Raw genomic sequence first — 18,508 nt, 5'->3', positions numbered from 1 at the left:
GCGGCTGGGCCCGTGAGCCATGGCCGCTGAGCCTGCGCGTCCGGAGCCTGTGCTCCGCAACGGGAGAGGCCACAACAGTGAGAGGCCTGCGTACCGCAAAAAGGAGGGAGGAAAACCTGACAGGGCCCCAACACTGAGGAGGAATGCTAGCATTTCAAGTTGGGGAGGGTGACTTTTAAAAAGGAGAAATAATGGGGAGTTCCCTGGTGGCCTAGTGGCTAGGATTCTGGGCTTTCACTACCATGGCCCGGGTTCAATCCCTGGTTGGGAAACAAATCCTGCAAGCCACATGGCACGGCCAAAAAAAGAAAATAAATGAAATAAAAAATAAAAAGGAGAAATAAGTAAGGTCAAAAAGGAGCAGGCAGAATGGTAGGAGGCAAACAAGAGAGAAGACTCCCAAGAGCCTAACTTGAAAAAATTTCAAAGGCAGGTTGGTGTGTGTCAAAAGATGGAAAAATGTGGGATTCCGGGGACCTGGGCTCATCAGCCATTAGCTGTGACCTTGGGTAAGTCAATTCTCCTCTAACGATCCATTTCCTTACTTTTACAGTTAGCAGGTCTGACTCAATCAGTGGTCTTCTGGTTGTGCTCCAAGGAGCCCAGGTAGAGGCTCCCAGACGCTGGCATCTGGGCCTCACCTCCTCAGCCAGAGAAGCTCTGCTCCCTTCAGATTCATGCATTGGCTTCTGCACAGAATTTAGTTTGAGCAAAAGGCTACGGAGCTAAAACCAAGTCTGAAAACCACTGGTGTCAACAACCCCGCTCACAACTACATAAAGATCTCAGGTTTTATGGTTCAACAGTTCTCTCCCGAAGCTGGAGCCCCTCCTCAAGGAGACCACGGGCCTTGGTCTCATCTTCCCAGCCAGACTTTAGATTCTGAGAAGACTGAATTTGGGCTCATGGTTCTCAGCTTCCCATGACAACTTCCTGTTTGGGCTCATGGAATCTCAGCCTTGGCTGGATCATTATCAATAAAAGATATTTCACAAAATTCTGTGCCTGGATGCCCTGACAGGGTAGCAGAAAGGTTGTGAGAAGGAGAATCTAATCCACCTTGGGTAGTTCTCAGGGATTTAAGGGACGCCCATCCAGGGGTGACTGGGCCCCTGAGTTCTGGCATGTGTTCTGCTCACATGCGTGTCTTTTTTTTTTTTATTTTTTTTAAAGGGCTCATGAACATGTAATTTTCTTTTATTTAGTTTTTTTTTTTAAATTTTTGTCTGTGTTGGGTCTTCGTTGTGGTGCGCAGGCTTCTCGTTCAGTGGCTTCTCTTGCTGTGGAGCGCGTGGGCTTTAGGTGCGTGGGCTTCAGTAGTTGTGGCACGCGGGCTCAGTAGCTGTGGGTCACCGGCTCTAGAGCGCAGGCTCAGTAGTTGTGGCGCATGGGCTTAGTTGCTCCACGGCATGTGGGATCGTCCCCGGCCAGGGCTCGAACCCGTGTCCCCTGAATTGGCAAGCAGGTTCTTAACCACTGCTCCACCAGGGAAGTCCCCTCACATGTGTGTTTTTCATTTCATTACATGCTCTTTCTCCTTCTTCCCAGTCTCTGGTTTCTTGTCTTCCTCCTTTTCCCACTTGCCTCCCTGCACTCCCCTGCCCTCCCAGCCTGAGGCCTGTGCTCCCTCTGAAGCCCTGACACTTTCCCAGAGTCCCGGGTACGGAGTCCTAGGTTTGAGCAGGGAGTTGGTGAGATGTCCAGAACGAGCAGGGCTGAATCAGGCACCAGAGGCTTTGCTCTCAGGGGAAGAGACACCTAAAGGGCCCACATCAAGATATAAACACTGGGACTTCCCTGGTGGTCCAGTGGTTAAGATTCCGAGCTTCCAATGCAGGGGCCTTGGGTTCGATCCCTGTTTGGGGAACTAGGACCCCGTGTGCCATGTGGCGTGGCCAAAAAAAAAAAAAAAAAGATACAAGGACCATAAACAAAATGTGGTACCTGCACACATACAGTAGAATACTACTCCTCCTTAAAAAGGAAGGGAATTCTGACACTTGCTACAACACGGATCAGCCTTGAAGACATTATCAAAGTGAAATAAGCCAGTTGCAAAAAGACAAATACTGTATGGTTCCACTTATATAAGCTGTCTAGAGTAGTCAAATGCATGCATAGAGACAGGAAGTAGAGTGGTGGTTGCCAGGGACTGGGGAGAGGAGGAAATGGGGATTTATTGTTTAATGGATATAGAGTTACAGTTTCATAAGATGAAAAAGTTCTGAAGATTGGTTACACAACAATGTAAATATACTTAACACTACAGGACTGTACACTTAAAAATGGTTAAGATGGAAATTTTTATATTATGTGTATTTTACCACAATTTTTTTCTTTTTTAAAAAAAAACTTTTTATTTTATATCGGGGTATAGTTGATTAACAATATTGTGTTAGTTTCAGGTGTACAGCAAAGTGATTCTGTTATACATATACGTGTATCTGTTCTTTTTCAAATTCTTTTCCCATTTAGGTTGTTACATAATATTGAGCAGAGTTCCCTGTGCTATACAGTAGGTCCTTGTTGGTTATCTTTTTTTTTTTGGCTGAGCTGCACGGTATGCAGAATATCCTAGTTCACTAGGGATCGAACCCGCACCCCTTGCAGCGGAAGGGCAGAGTCTTAACCACTGGACCTCCAGGTAAGTCCCTAGTTATCCATTTTAAGTACGGCATTGTGTACATGTCAATCCCAAACTCAACTATCCCTCCCCCCAACCCTTCCCCCTGTTTAACACAATTTTTTAAAAAAGAAGAAGCAGGTGGCTTCTTCCTATTTGTCACCTGGACGGGACATAAGGTGGAGAGTGAGCCTTGGAAGGAAACGAAACTCCTGATTACAGCTCCTCAAACTGCAGGCCCTTCCTGAGCTCTCTGCGCATGGTCTGGCCCTCATGTTTCTAGATCTCTGGGCTCTGGCCCTTGTCCCCCAGCTCCCAGTTACTGCTTATTTCTCTGAGGAATATGCATGAGGCCTCAGGTGACATTATCACACACACTCACAAAAACCCAACTCAACTAGTTAATTCATTTAAAAAAGCAACTCAGAGACTGGTTGGAATCAGGGAACTCGGCACAACCTTGCCGGAGCTGTTTATTTACGGGGAGGGCTATGGGTCCATGAGGTCCTCGGGGCTGCGGTGCAGTGGAGAGTCCAGGACTCCAACTCCAGCTCAGTCACTCTGGGCCTCTCGTTAACTCACCTGGGCTAAGGCCATGGGCCAGGCACCTGAAAGAAAGCACTAGATGTACAGGGCTCTACCTCACTCTCCATACCCCAGCCCCTGATCACAGACCCCACCCCTACCAGGACGGCACCAAGCCTGGGCAGGAGGGCGCAGGGGGTGGTCAGGGAAGGGAGAAAAGAGGAACAGGGTCAAGGGCACCTGGTACCTGGCTCCTCACGCACAGGAGCCTATACAGGAGGCCCCTCCTGAGGGAATGGTCTTGCCTTGAGAGACCCCAGAAGAGGCAGGAGGATGTGACTGATGAAGGTCAAGGTCAGGTGCAAAGACCAGGGAGGGCAGGGGGCAGAGCAGGAGGTGACAGGAGCCCTGAGAGGGCAGGCGACTGATGGGCGGGGCCAGGCTGTTCTCCGCCCCCTGCAGTGCCCTGTGGGGCCCCAGAGGGACCCCGAAGGAGAGGCTGCACTCACCCTGGAGGGGTCTGCTTCACCCAGACATGATGTGCTTGACAAAGGCTGGGAAAGAAGATGGAAATCAGCCACTGCACTTGGCCCCTCTCAGCCCCTTAAACCTCTTCTCCCTGCTCTATACCGCCTGACCTCAAACCTTCCCAATACCCTTTCTTCAGAGCATGATTCTTTCCCCTATTTAGGGTTGATGGGGAGAAGGTGGAAGGAAGGAAGAGACATAACCACTGCTCTGTGTCCATTCTCTGTGCTGGTACTTGACACAGATGAAATGAGCTACATTATCTCTGCCAATCCCCGCAACCTTGGGACAGGGGCCAGCATCACCCCATTGCTCAGATGAGAAAACCAAGGCTCAGAGAAGGTAAGTGACTTGCTCAAGGTCACACAGCTGGTATATCACAGAGCTATCTCCGAAATCCATGCCCCTTCCATTACACCGTGATGTTCACTCCCAGGAAAGGAAAAGAACAATGTCCACTGGGAGCTCACCGAAGCCCACGGGGTGCACATGCTCCCTAGCCCCTGCATCTGTTCTGTTCTGCAGCCCAGCCCAAACTGTACCCAACCCCCCATCCCTGCGTGACCGGGGAAGCGCAGCATGAGCCGATACCTTCGTAATTGATGCAGCCATTGGCATCCTCCTGCCCTGCTAACAGCTGCTCCACTTCAGCCTCAGTCATCTTCTCTCCTGGGGCGGGAGACAGTGGGCACTTAATTACAGGTGGGCAAAGGAGGCACAGGCCAAACCCAAGCACCCCCTTGAGTCTGATGGCTCAAGACTTCCTGGGTGTAGGAAGAGGCCATACCAAAGCTCCCCCAGAGGCTTTGGAGGGTGGAGCCAAGGGTCTTAAGGCCCTTCCTAGTTCCCAAGGTCTCTCCCTCTGGCTACAGCCACCAGTGGGTGAGCAGACCAGGGCCCCAGTGACTGAGGCAAAGGACAGGAGCCCTGGGTCCCACCTCTCAGGCTTCACCCCCGCCCGGCCAACCTGCTCTCCTCTCCTTCCCACCCTGCTGAGCAAACCCAGCTGGGGAAGCAAGACAGGCCTGGATCAGGATGTGATCCTCAGGACGCAGGGACCCCCATGTCTCCCCAACATATGCCACTCGGTCACTTCCCACGCCTCTGTTCCCCCTGCCCTTGGGCTCCACCTCTGCCCTGCTGGCATACCCAGGGTGGCGAGGACGTGGCGAAGCTCGGCGCCCATGACCGTGCCGTTGCTCTCCTTATCAAACACGCGCAGCCCCTCCACGAAGTCCTCGTAGGTGCCCTGCTCCTTGTTGCGGGAGATATGCTGCAGGATGGGCAGGAACGTCTCAAAGTCCAGCATCTTGGTGTTCATCTCTTGCGGCGGGGACAGGGAAGGAAAGGGAATTCGACGTGAGCTCGAGGGAGCAGAGGGTCAGGAGGGGTCTCACCTGGCTCTGCCAGGCTAGCCTGTCCCTGGCAGCACCCAGAGCTCAGCCGCCGCCACTTCTGGGTGGGGCACCCCGTCAGCAATCCTGGAGGGCTCAGAGGCCCGGGAGCCAGGCAGGAGCTGGCTCTGGGCACTCTTCTCAGTGAAAGGACTAGGGCAGGAGGGAAGAGGGACCGTGACTCCACCCAGACCTCTGAGCTCCAGGTGGCCAGCGGGGCAGGGAGCTGAGGTGGCAGCAGTAGGATTTGAGGGGCCCCAAGGGCCACACAGCGCAGGCCTCACATTCACAACTTAGACTTCTGACACGTGACAGACTCCCAGTCACGAGGGTAAACTGACAAAATTGCAAAAAGAAAATTTTGCATAACTCCAAATTTGGGTCCCATCACTAGACCAACAGTGCCTGGAGCAACTCTGAATCAATCATTTGTAAAATGTGTGATTCTTGTGTGACTAGCACCCTTCTCCCACATTGTCATGTGTTAAAAGCTTTAATTTAATAGAGGTAAACCATTTTTAAATACCTCCAAATGTTGGCATTGCTTTCTTTTATAACCCAGGAACCTCCTACAATGGAAGTGCTCAGATATCTTTTGACCTCTGAGAAGCCCTACTGACACCGGTAGGCTCCTTCCTCTGATCCTTCTGGCCCACATCCTTCACCCCTAACCAGTGTCTTCACCAGCAAGAGCAGGAGGGGAAGGGGCCAAACCAAGGAAGGGGGTAGAGCCAACATGGGGCCCAGGAAGCCTCCAGAGATGGTCCACCCTGGCTGCGGGCCCCTGCCCAGGCCTGCCTGGCCCCGTCCTCTCAGAAGGACACGTGTGTTAGGGCAGCTGTCAACTTGACTGCCATGGTGACAGGTGACATTCACAAATGTGGCCACTTGCACCACTTTCTAAACTCTCATTCACCAAAATCTGTCAAATACAAACGAGTGAAAGAAGCATCATTATAGAGTTAATCTTGAGTCTGCTCTAATTTATATTAAATGAATAATTTGCAATCCTCAGTGATCTAACCATCATTAGAAGGAGGAGAGCTCAGCGCTGTGACACCTCGACCACAATTTGCTGGTGGGGAAGAGGGGGGCGCTAGTTAGTTATCAGCTTCCCTCCAAGCTTCCCTGCTCCATGTCCCCGGCACCCTCGGTGTCACAGGAAGACACTGAAGAAGCAGAATGTCGTTCCTGCTCCCCAGGAGCTCCTGCCCTCACGGGGAAAACAAGAACAAGCCCAAGCCACACTCTTCGAGGGTTAACTAAGTGCCAGGCGCTTCCAGGTAATTCTAGCAATGGGAGGAGGGTAACCTGGGGAGGGTAGGTTGGTCTTGAAGGGAGAGAGCCCCAGGGGCGGCGGGAGACACCATGAGGCCCACGCTGACCTTCCGGCTTGGGCTTGCCCAGGACGCGCAGCACCTCGGCGTTGGTGGGGTTCTGGCCCAGGGCCCGCAGCACGTCCCCACACTGCCCGTAGGTGATCTTCAGCTCTCCAGTCGGGGTCCGGTCAAACAATGAAAAGGCCTCTTTGAACTCTGCAGAGAAAAGACTGGCTGCAGCCCCCGGGGCCAAGTGAAGGCGGTGGCTGGGGGCTGATCGGCCTCTACCCACGCTGTGGTTGATAAAATATTTCAGTATTTCCCTGCAGCCATCATCCCAGCCGCTCCCTGTAACCCATCCCCACCCCATCTTCTGACAACTAAAGAAGCATCCTGGAGCCCCACGACCTGTTCCAGCGCTGGGCCTGGGATCTCTTCCATCGATCACTTGTCACATCATTTGAAGTCTCCCCTGCTCCTGCCCCTCCCACCCACCCATCCTTCCCTTTGCAGGTGAGGTGGCTGACTGTTGAAAGAGGCAGGGAAGTGAAAAGAGCACTGGCTGAGGAGTCAGGATTCCTGGGTTCTCCTCTTGGCTCTGCCAAGCAGCACCGGGCTGGGGCTCACTTTCTTTGCGCACGCGCAGAAAGTAAGGCTCCACCCCGCCCTCCCCTCCCAGTTACTACGAGTGTCAAAGGAGGTGGCAGTGTGTGGAAGCACTTTGCAGTGACAAGACCTGTTCAGAAGTCAGCTAATATCAGTACTGCCTGTCAGGCTGAGAGGGGGCTCCCAGGCTGGACAAGGTGACCTGGTGGAAACAGTCAGCCCGCCTCAGCTCTACCACTGACCTGCAGGTGGCCTCGGCCAAACTCCTAACTCCCATGGGCCCTCTGTTTCTTAGCTCTAAGTAAGGATACAGTGTCCACCTGTGTGGGCTGCTGGGGGGATTACAAAGCACTCCAAGCATGGTGTCTAGCATGTGGTAAGGGAATCAACAAATGGTGGTTATTATTATATTTCCTAGTTCTGGAGCCAGACTCCCAGAAGGTTCCAGGGCAGGTGGCCAAGGGGCAAGGCTGAATGAAGGCACTCCTGGGCCCTTTGCAAAGAACCTTAATTCCTAATCAATTTGGATTCAACCAACTCGTCACTGGGGATAATATGGACTGGGTATGGCATTGAAATTACCTTATGCTGCTGGCGACAAAACGGTTTACTAAGCAGATTAATATAAACCTAAGAAGAATGTGTGAACTACTTAGGAGAAAAGCTGCTTTTAATCCTCTCTAAGCACTTTAGAAACACTTATTTCCTTTGATGCTGCATATGGATTATTTACAAATCATTCCACATATCAAAGCAGGCTCCCCAAGACGTTTACCTGCCACTCTTTATTAGGCTTTGTATGAATTTCAAAGATATAAAGCTGCCTGTCTTTCAAATTACTAAATAATTGAGTTCAAATTCTGTTTCCATTGCTTAGTAGCTGTGTGACCTTGGGCAAGTAAATATTTAACCTCTATGAACCTCTTTTCTTCTATAAATGGCACCTACCTCATAGGGTCCTTAAATTACATTCAAATAAAATACAATAATGTGCGCAAAAAACTTTAACTCTGTGTCTTAACACAGAGTAAATTCTCCAACAATGCTGTTAGTAATCTCTTACTGAGTTTAATCCCAATTTTACCACTTAACTGTGTGATCTTGGCCAAGTCACATAACCTCACTGAACTTTGTCCTCTGTCAAAAGGAATAGCACTGACCTCACAGCTTTGTTAGAACAATTTAATTTTTTTTGAACTTTTAAAGCAATTAGCATGGCTTCTGGCACAAATACATTGTTCAATAAGTATGGCAGTTGAATCTGAACTCAGACCTTTTGATCTGCTAATTCATTCAGAAGAGTGAGGGCAAACTTAATAAAAGTAGGAGTCTCCACTTAAAAGAAGAATGATATTTAATAGAAGGATGGAACAGGGGGGAAATAACAGGAGTAATGACCTATGATTTGAGCACTTACTGTGGGCCAGGCTCTGAGCTGGTAACTTTGCATGAATTATCCCATTCATCTTTACAAAGACTTTATGCTATAGCTATTATCATCCTCATTTATAGGCCACTGCAGATGTGACTTCCAGCCAACTATTAAGGAAACCAAGTGAGGAGGAGGAGGAGGAGGAAGAGGCCTGCTGTACCAGCTAATGTTCCAGACCGCTGGGAAGGCTGGTATGCACATAAAAACCAAACACTGAAGCCTAGGATAGCTACTAGGAGGAAAAACAAGGCCAGTGTGATCTCGAGGTATATGAGAGATGAAGTTCATTGTCCCAGAAGAAACTTCTGAAAGATCTGTAGTAGGGAGCTGCTTGCTAGAGCAGTGAACAATGGTGGTGATCCCTTTCCAGAAGGATATGGAAATACGGGCCAGAGAAGGAAGTCAGGACTTAGAAACTAATTCCTATGAGAAAATAAATAAATAAATAAAAGAAATTGGAGCCATATCTCCTGGAGATCATAAAGCTACGAAGGGATTTGATAACTGTCTTCAAATAGATGGAGGGTATCTAGAAGATGCTGAATAGAGTCACAGAATTTCTGAATTGAAAAGAACCAGATACCCTCACTTTGCAGATAAGAAAATCCAGGTTTAAAGAAGTGACTTGCTCCAAGTCTCATGGCCAATAGTGGCAGATTTAGGGCTAATTTCAAAGTCTCCTGGTTGCAGATAATGTTTTTCCAGCAAAACAGGAGAAAACCATCTTCAGTTTCACCAAAGAGCAAATGAAGAGATAGGAATAAAATTAAAGCAAAAACAATTCCAATCCAACCTAAGGAACAATGCTTCAAAGTCAGAGGGATGAAAGGCTGGAATGAGTTAGGCCCCAGCCCTGAATATCTTCACAGAGAAAAGAGGCAACCAGCTGTCTCAGTTGGCTTTGACCAGGATTCCCATTTGGGAAATGAAAATTCTTTATCATTAGTTGATTTTCTAGTCCTCATGGGTACCACTGTGTTTGCATATACACTGAGTATATATATATATATTTAACTAAAATGCATTAAAATTTATTTTAAGAATTTCACAGTGCTCCAAACTATTGATGGAAAGTGACTGTCCACAGGGTATTGCAAAAACGGAGTTGGACTCGGTTCACTTGTTTCAAAATGCATCTGCCATCTCTCATGCCCTATTGGTGGGTAACTGGCATCACTTTTTTGGAGGGAAACTTGGCAGTAACTATTAAAATGCACATATCCTTTGACTCATTGCTAGGAAGATCCCCTGAGGAAAGCATTATCTCCCCCAACTGGAACAACCTGAAGGTCTATCAATGTGGGCCTGATTGGATTAAAACATGCATCCATGTGTGAGAATCTATATAACTGTTTAAAAGAATGAGGTAGAACTGTTGGTGTTAAATATAAAAAGATATTTAAATATATTATTAAATAATACGTACTATGTTATACATTGTTAAACCCAAATATATATTAAGTAAAAGATGCAGGACAGTATGCACCACATGACTCAATTTGTATAAACTTTACACATACATACTGGTATAACATTATATATTTTTTAATCAAAGGATACATAGACCTATTAACAATGATTGTTTTGGGGAGAGGGGATCAGTATGATCAGGGGATCATACTGAGAGGAAAGCAAGGGGAAAATATTTTTAATTTTCTTTCTTTTTACCATGTTCATGGATTAGTTTAATTTTTAAAATATAGTCTGTGCTTAACATCAAGGGGTTGAATCAGGTGACCTTTCAAGGTCCCTTTCAATTCCTATGATTTTATGTCCAGGAGGCATTTGGTGGGGGAAACAAAGGGATAAGTTGCAATGAAGGTGGATCCCAGCTGCAAAGTAGATATCACTTGATGAAACATTTCATTCTCAAAACACCAGACTCCTACAGAAGAGGGCTGAGGGGCAACAATTAAGTTGGAGGGCGGGAGGTCTCGAGGCTTGTCTTGAAGCTACACTTAATAGTACTTATATTAAGTTGAGAAAACAAATTGTCTTCATCAAAGACGGAGAAGGGCTGATGGAGATCACAGGTGGACTCAGGCACCCTCAAGTCGCCGCTGGTCCTGCCACCATTAGTGGGTGAGCATCTTGGCAGAATTCAGGATGCAGGGAGAGGGAGCTGGTAACCTGAGGAGGGCTTTCCAATAACAAACCAGAAATGAGGGCTTCTAAATATCTTGGATAGGAGATTATAGGGTGGAGGGAAAGTCAGGCAGTCTGGCAGGGTAGTTCAGAACTCAAGTCTGGAATCAGATTGCCTGAGTTAGAATCCTGGCTCCACCACCAACTGTCTGTGTGAGACTGGGCAAGCCACCCAAACTCTCTGTGCCTCAGTTTTATCACCTGTAAAGTGGGGTGGTGATAGTCCCTACCTCACGGGGTTGCGGTGAGAATTAAATAAACTAATCCACGTAAAGTGCTTAAGTAACAACACGTAGTAGGTGAAAGTGAACAGAGAACACACCTATACTTGCTGTTTTGCGTAACTGTTTTCCAGTCACGCCTTTGTGTGCCCTGACTCAGATACGGGTTTGCAATGATGACGATGGTGATGGTGACAGTGATGGTGGTGACAGTGATGGTGGTGATTGTGATGGTGGTGATTGTGATGGTGGTGATTATGAGGGTGGTGATGGTGATGATTACTATTATGGTGGCGACAACAGCTCCTCCCCAGGAAGCGCAACAGAGAGAGTGTGGTGGGATAGGTGGGGTCGCTAGTACTCACCTTCGATCTGGTCAGCAGTGAAGTCTATCTGTGGAGAGAAACACAGAGGAATGAGGGCTGGGACTGCTAAGGCCTTCCAAAGGAAGCAGAAGCGGCTTCCGCAGCAATCGGGTCACCTCCAGCAGACACTGATGAGGACGGAAGGAGACTACGGGCTGAGAGTCAAACACAGACCGGCCTCCTGGGCCGCAATTGACAGGCTGTCAAATAATGCAGCCTCCAGAGCTCTCTCAGCACCACTTGTTAAGTGATGGCTCCAAATGAGAGGGAAAGAGAAACACTCTGAATAACTCTAGAACCCACACTGACTCCCTATTATAATTCCTTTGGGTCGAATGTAAATTCCGTCCCAGCGGGGCTGTAAACAGCCTTCGCATCCACCCCTTCAGTCTCTCCCCTTTCTACTTGATGCTGGCTTTCAACCCACCTCCTTCAACAGAGCCTTCCCTCACCCCCTCCATCCCAGCCCCTCCTCCCGCACACATCCCTCTCAGGCGGGCCCTGGATGCTTCCTAACTGTTTTCCTGTCATGCCTTTATGTGTACTGTGATTCCTTGAAGCCAGGGTCCCGGCAGGGCAGGGGATTTGCCAGAAAATGCCTGGCATAGAGTAGGCACTCAAAATATATTTGTTGAGAGGAGTAAATTTTGGGTTTTCCCCCCTAAATTCAAATCTGAGTACAGAAGAAGAAGGTGGAAGGCTCTGAAGATGAATGACAATGAACAAGCATTAGTCATTATTTTAACTTAGGATCTTGAATGTTGCTTCATGGTCCTTATCTACCACCACCACCCCCTCAAATCCCCTCTTCGCTGGTGGTGGTAACCAATCCTGGAGCATCTTCTCTGTGTGCCACCATTCCCAGTCCTGATTCTGCTGCTCTGTGCCCATCCAAGGCTGACCTCGTTAATGAGGACCACTGGAGGTGGCTGGAACGAGCTAGGAGAGCAGGAGAGGGGTTACACCGTGTTGGGAAGAGAGCTAGCTGTACCCAGGAATGGGTCAGAAAGTTAAAGAAACCCCCTAAATGGGGTAAAGGATGCTTTGAAGGAACCCTCTGGGGAACGGTGCAGTTTGCCTTACTTTGCGATGATTTGAGCCCCAGGATTAAACGTGTAAGAGAAATTAGTATAACGACATAACATCTGAATATATGGTCATAACCACACACATTGGGCTTAAGTTTACTTTTGCTTTGTTTTTATTTATTTATTTTTTTGCGGTACGCGGGCCTCTCACTGTTGCGGCCTCTCCCGTTGCGGAGCACAGGCTCCGGACGCGCAGGCTCAGCGGCCATGGCTCACGGGCCCAGCCGCTCCGCGGCATGTGGGATCCTCCCGGACCGGGGCACGAACCCGTGTCCCCTGCATCGGCAGGCGGACTCCCAACCACTGCGCCACCAGGGAAGCCACTTTTGCTCTATTTTTGAGCAAAGAATCTTCTAAGCAAAGGAACTGGGTAAAGTATAATAATAGTGATAATAGTCTTCATGAAAAATACCTAATTTTTTTTTCCACTTTAAAGCAATTTCAACAACCCCCAGAACTGGAAAATCCAGACATGGAAAAGAGAATTGCAACCAGATGTGAGAAACTGGGGAAGGTGGGTGGATGGAGGGAAGTGATAGGCCAAAGAGAAGGAACTCGGATGATACCACTAGGCAGCTCTTGTCCGGTCTAGGCTGTCCCACGGGAACAGTGCGTTATCAGAACAAATCAGAAATCCAGGTTTCCTGAAGGGGGAGATTGTCAGCTTTTCTTGCTAGGCTTTGTCCAGAGAGGGAGCGATATATGACCTAGAAAACCTTCAGGTACTTTCAAGGTCTTACCCTGTGCCTCAGTTTCCCCAGAGTGTCCCATCTCTTGGCCAAGCCAGTTCTGCTTAAATTCCGCCCCTTGTAGGGACTACCATAGATAAACCCCAGGGTTCTGGGCACAGTGGCAGGGTCTCCCAGGGCTGTGGGTACTAGGAAGTATCCTGAGAGGGCCAGGGAGGGTCATCCAGTTAGAGCTCTGGGGGCTAGTTTCTCTTCCTCTTTGTCACAGAATCAGGTTCTGAGCTCTAATTTTGATCTGATTCCTCACCACCCCCAGCCCTGCCCTGAGGCTGATATACCCAAGAGCCCACCACTCCCAACCTGCTATTAATAGCCCTTCATACCAGTAGCCACTTGACCTCCTACATTCTGGTGCCAAAGCTTAAAACTGCTTCAGTCTCCAGAGGCCTCTGACCCCCTCCTTCATTGGCTCATCCCCTCCCCGTTCCATTCCTTAGGCAGCTGGGCCAGATAGCTGGGAGGCCTAAAATGACTGAGTCAGCAGGCTGGGTCTACACCAGCTCCAAGGAGAGGAGCCTTTCAGGGTGAGAAGAGCGTGGTGGAGCAGAGAGGGAATAGGGCTGCGGCGGCAGAGGGAGCCTGCCCCAGCTCCTACACCAGGATAGAGGGAGGGTCTCGGCCTGGGCTAGGCTAGGCCACTGCATGCTCCAGATAGGAGCTCAGGCTAAGGGCACAGAAGGAGGGGTCCACTTGGGTGGGGAAGAGGAGAGAGAAGCAGGCTCTTCTCATCTTATCTAGGGCCTCCCAGCCCTCACCACCCACCCAGTGCAAGAGTCTTTGCATGTGAAGCCTTTCCCAGACCCCAGCACCCAGAGAGCAGTGCTCCCTCACTCTTTCTATCACCTACTCTGAGTTACACTGGAAGTTATCATGCTGTGTCTGTTCTCCATAAGATATCACACAGTCTTTTTTACTTCACTATGGTGGTCCCCACAGCGCCTTAAAGAAAGTTTAGACGGTTGGTTGGTTGTACCGCCCTGCCATTCCTAACTTTGCTGGGCAAATTTGGGATGACAGAGCAGGGCTTCCTCAGACAGAGCAGAAACGTGTTCTTGAGGGGAAAAGCCTGCAATCCAAAATAGCTGTCACCAGCCCCAACACCTGCTCCACGCCCCATGGGACTGTGAGCGGGGGATGGATGCCGCAGCCCTCACCCCGGTCCAGCCCCCGTGAAGTAGATCTCTGAGCTCCAGGGCAAAGAGGGTTCTGAATGTCATCCCCACCCCCATCCCAGTGGCTGAGGCTCACTTACCTTTACACTCTTGGGATCAAAGGCAGGTTCCTTGGGAGGCTCGGGAGGTGGGGCCGAGGCCGGGGCTGGGGCTGAGGCTGCCTTGGGCGCTTCCTTCTTAGGCTCAGGCTTCTTGGGAGGCATGTTGTCTCGTTGGGCTCTTCCACAGAGGTGGGACCCAGGAAGGAATCGAGAGATGCGGCGCCCAGGAGATGAGACGGGAGACTGGGCTGCCTCCTGCCCTTTTTATCCTGGGCAGGAGCCCCCACGGAGGGGCTGGGTGATCGCAAGAGCAACTGCTGCTGACTATAAAAGGAAGAAACACCAGCAGGGTACAGCTGACAACTGTGCATTGTCACCAGGTTTGGGGCTACCAGCCCCCTCCCCCTCTCCCCCCCCCACACCTCACACTCCTCACGACCTCCACCTGTGGGTCAGGCTGACCCCTTCCTGCCAATCGGTGGACACCCAGAGGGGCCAGGGAAACAGACCCTCTCAAAAATGCCAGAGTCCAGCCAGAGAGATGAGCTGACTTGAGCAGTTGATAACCCTGACACAAAGCCCAGGGGAGGGCGAGGCTTTTTTTAGTCCCTTCTGAACAGAGGCAGCCCACTGCACATTCCTTTTAAGCCAAGATCCTTTAAGCTGAGAGCCACTCTGGGGCCTCAGCTCTGCCCTGAGGTTCAACTCTCTGGCCTGGCGCCCTGAAGCAACAGCTGGTCCGGCCAACTCACACTGTCCCACACCCTCCCAATCCACCGGGTAAAACCCTGAATCTCCCAGAGCAGGCTCCCCAGGAACTCCACAGACCTCAAATCCCTGGGTCCACCCCACAACTTCAATCATTCATTCAACAGATATTGAGCACATAACTTGTGCCGTGGAGCCAGGGTGAGAAGCAGAGAGGTTGGCTGAAAGTCGATGAGACTGAAGGTAAGGAAACTTGGGTCTCGTTTTTATATACTGTACCTCTAACTCATTCTGTGCCCCCTGTGTGTGTGTGTGTGTGTGTGTGTGTGTGTGTGTGTGTGTGTGTGTAGTACTTACTGTGTATCGGGCACTGGTAGTTGAGTGCCATTCATACAAAATCTCCTTAAATCTTCACTGCAGTCCTATAAGGAAGATATTATTACTCCCATTTTACACATGAGGAGATTGAGACTAAAACTGGTCAAGTAACAAGGCCACTCAGCTAATTAGCTATAAACTGGGATTAGAACCCAGGTATGTCTGATTCTAAAGTTTGTGCCTGAATCATTGATATTATAATCCTGTGGGGGGGGGGACATATATATTTGTGGGTTCATCAGATAGGTCAGGATGAATACCACTAAAATGTTAACAGGAGACACCCCTAAGGACTCAAAGGGTAAGGACAGGAGGATGACAGCAATTTGCAGTTTTTACTTTTTTCACTTCCTGTATTAACGGAAGTCTTTACAACGAGCATGTACTGTTTTTATTTAAAAAAAAAAAAAGCTGAAAGTCAAAAAAAAATGTTCAGAAAAACAACAAAAAGCTTATCCACTGCACAGAATTGCTTTGAACTGAATTGTATGGCTCTACATTTCAGAGGACGAAGAGAAATAAAGCTGAGAGAAGCAGAAAAGTCACTTTGCCTTTCTAGGTTCAGTTTCCTCTCCCATAAAACAAGATTGCTAGGGACTTCCCTGGCTGTCCAGTGGTTAAGACTTCACCTTCCAATGCAGGGAGTGCAGGGTTCCATCCCTGGTGGGCGAACTAAGATCCCACATGCCTCGCAGCCAAAAAAACAAAACATAAAACAGAAGCAATATTGTAACAAAGTCAATAAAGACTTAAAAATATACATTAAAAACAAACAAACAAAGAAAACAAGATTGCTAGACCACATAACGCCTGGTGCCCTGGAGCCCACATCTGCCCATTCTCTGGGTTCCCTAAGCACAGGCTCCAGGTCCCACATCTTGCAGAGCCAAAAGGGCCCTTAGAGATCATCTCATCCCGTCTGGTGTGACAGGTGAGGAATCTAAGGCCCAGGAGACTTCGGAGCTACGGCGACATTCAGTTCTTCACAGGCGGAGCTGCGCCAGCTAAGCCCGGCTGCTCGTGTGCGGTGCTCCTACACCACGCTGCCCCTCCTGTACCCTGCACGCGCCCTCACCGCCAGTGAGCAGAGAAGCCTTTAAAGAAAACTGAGGCAGGAAAGGGGGGCAGGTCTTGCCCAAGGGGACCCTAGAGCAAGACCAGGAAGCAAACCCTAGGCCAGTCCCGGTCCTGGGCTGGTCCGGCAGCTCCTTCGCTCTTTTCCCCTCCCCGCTTCCCCTCTCCAGCCTTCTCTTCCTTCCGACTCCTCGACTCCTCGTTCCGCGCTCCGCGTGCCTCTGCTTGCACCCTTCAGTATTCCCCGGCTGTTCTCTCCCTGACTACCTCCTTCCCCAAGGGGCTTGGGAGCTCAGTTTGTTGGTGATGAGGAAGGAGGAAAGAGGAAGCCCAGCCTCTCCTCTTTCTCTACCCCCACCCGCATCCCCTTCCTGGACTAGGTGCAGAGATACCCACACTGTAGAGAGCTGCAGGCCAGAAGCTGCAAGAGCCAGACACTACTAGTCCTGAATGTCAAGCCGCTTCCGCTCTCTGGGCCCCAGCTTCCTCATCTCTAAAGTGAGAGATAGTCAGGAGCTTTCAATGTGTTCAACAGACACTTAAGGCTTCCTTAGCTTGCTTCTGGCTGTCAGGGACACAGAGGGGCCAGGTCTTGGGGCTCTCCCATCCCCTGCCACTTCAAACAGCACCACTCCTAGGTGTTTTATATACTGGAGGTCTCATGGTCATTTCGTAGGAAATAGTTCCATGATTTAAAAGTTCAAAAACAACCAGTGAATGAGATGTTGAATAGAAAAACAAGGTATTCTAAGCATTCTATAAGGAAATATGATCCCCAAAAGACAGGCAGCTGTAACTCTGTCTTTTCCTTTCTTTTCTTTCTTTCTTCTTTCTCCTCTTTTTTTTTTTTTTTTTTTTTTAATTCTAAAGCGAAACAAAATATCCAGACTGCTGGGGAGCAGAGCTCTGAGGTTAGAAAACTGGGAGCGCAGAATGGGGCTGGAGGATCTGAAAACGTGGAAAGAGTGTGGACTTCAGAGGCAGACAAGCATAGGTCTGAATCCTGGTTTTGCCATGTCTAAATCTTGGGCGCAGGACCCTCAGGACCTTTAACAGCACACATGTCCTTCTCAAGTTGTTGTGAGATTTGTATGAAGTAATGTGAGTTAGACACAACAGACCATCTCTGGCATATAGGAAACAATCATAGCTGTCAATTTCACTTTGTTTTCTGAGCCAGAGGAAGCTAGAGGTGTGCTCTGGTGTCTCAGGTTTCCTGGAAGGAACACCAGGAGAGGGGCCCACAGGAGGGAGGGACGAGGAAGCTGGCCGTGGCTAACTTGATTGTAAGGTGTGGGTTTAGGAAGGAGAAAGAGGTGGAAGGGAATGGGGGAGGGGATGGGCAGCAGCTGGGTACCCACAGTGTGAAATATTTGTGGCTCAGAAAGCATGTAACTGGTCCCTGGGGCCCGGCAGCCTGCCTGTCAGCGACACTCAGACGAGGAACCTGGCTGCCTGAAACCTCAGTGGGGGAGGAGATGCTCCTCAAATCAGTTTCTGATTCTCTTTAAGCAGCCCCAGCTAAAAAAGTGGCTGGCACTTCAGAAGCTACTAGAGGGGAGCTGTGGTTTCCCAGAAGGAGCTGTGTCGAGAATCAAGATACCTGACACTAGCCTTGTTATACTAAAACCCATGATGCCCATAGTTCATGAGACCCCCAAGAACTGGAGTCAGAGTTTTCACTTTCTTCTGGTCCTCATTCTGCTTCACGGCCACTGACTTTCACCTTGCAATTTCATCCACCTAGAGTACCCTTCACAGGACCTAGGGTAGGGTTGACCAATCAGAGCAAAGGAAAGGAAGAGAGACAGAAGGAAGAGGCAGAAGTGTAAAGAGGGAAGCATAGTAGCAGGTACTGGTAGCCTAACTACTGCCTCTGGGGAGGCATCGAGTGGTTCCCAGCCAGAGCTGCTCCAGCCACTTGAATGCTGCCACTGGAAAAACCTCACACTCAGTAGATGGAAAACGCAGAACAGAATTTCACACCAGTCAGCTTACGCCCATGTCAAATCTGGACAAACGCACAGAAGAGAGCTGACATCAGCCCTCCTTCGGGCTGGGCTTCCACACACTCACGCATCCTCCTCCCTTCACCTCTAACCATGTAGGGCCTGTGTCCTGCCTGCCTGGGATCAAATGA

At 49.5% G+C, this 18,508-nt stretch overlaps 1 protein-coding gene across 4 annotated transcripts; it reads right to left on the bottom strand.

Moving 5' to 3' along the window:
- Positions 1-3,057: 3,057 nt before the first annotated feature.
- On the bottom strand, positions 3,058-16,656 carry MYL4 (myosin light chain 4). 4 transcript variants are annotated; one of them, XM_022589067.2, is made up of 9 exons: positions 15,924-16,656; positions 15,274-15,338; positions 14,248-14,532; positions 11,159-11,186; positions 6,456-6,605; positions 4,826-4,999; positions 4,268-4,345; positions 3,658-3,702; positions 3,058-3,231 (listed from the first exon to the last, which is right to left on the bottom strand). In XM_022589067.2, the coding sequence occupies exons 3-8, from the start codon at positions 14,368-14,370 to the stop codon at positions 3,674-3,676; spliced, it is 582 nt and encodes a 193-aa protein (XP_022444775.1). In that variant the 5' UTR covers positions 14,371-14,532; positions 15,274-15,338; positions 15,924-16,656; the 3' UTR covers positions 3,058-3,231; positions 3,658-3,673. The 4 variants fall into 4 exon arrangements, with proteins under 4 accessions (XP_022444775.1, XP_022444776.1, XP_030617926.1 ...); XM_022589068.3 differs by having other exon boundaries at positions 16,370-16,656; XM_030762066.2 differs by having other exon boundaries at positions 15,274-16,656.
- Between the last annotated feature and the right edge of the window lie 1,852 nt (positions 16,657-18,508).

Source organism: Delphinapterus leucas, chromosome 19 (assembly GCF_059928025.1).
Source record: "Delphinapterus leucas isolate spDelLeu-1000000601 "Yukka" chromosome 19, BTC_Dleu_Yukka2, whole genome shotgun sequence".
In the NCBI taxonomy this organism is placed as follows: Eukaryota; Metazoa; Chordata; class Mammalia; order Artiodactyla; family Monodontidae; genus Delphinapterus; species Delphinapterus leucas.
This window is presented reverse-complemented; position numbering and strand designations above follow the sequence as displayed.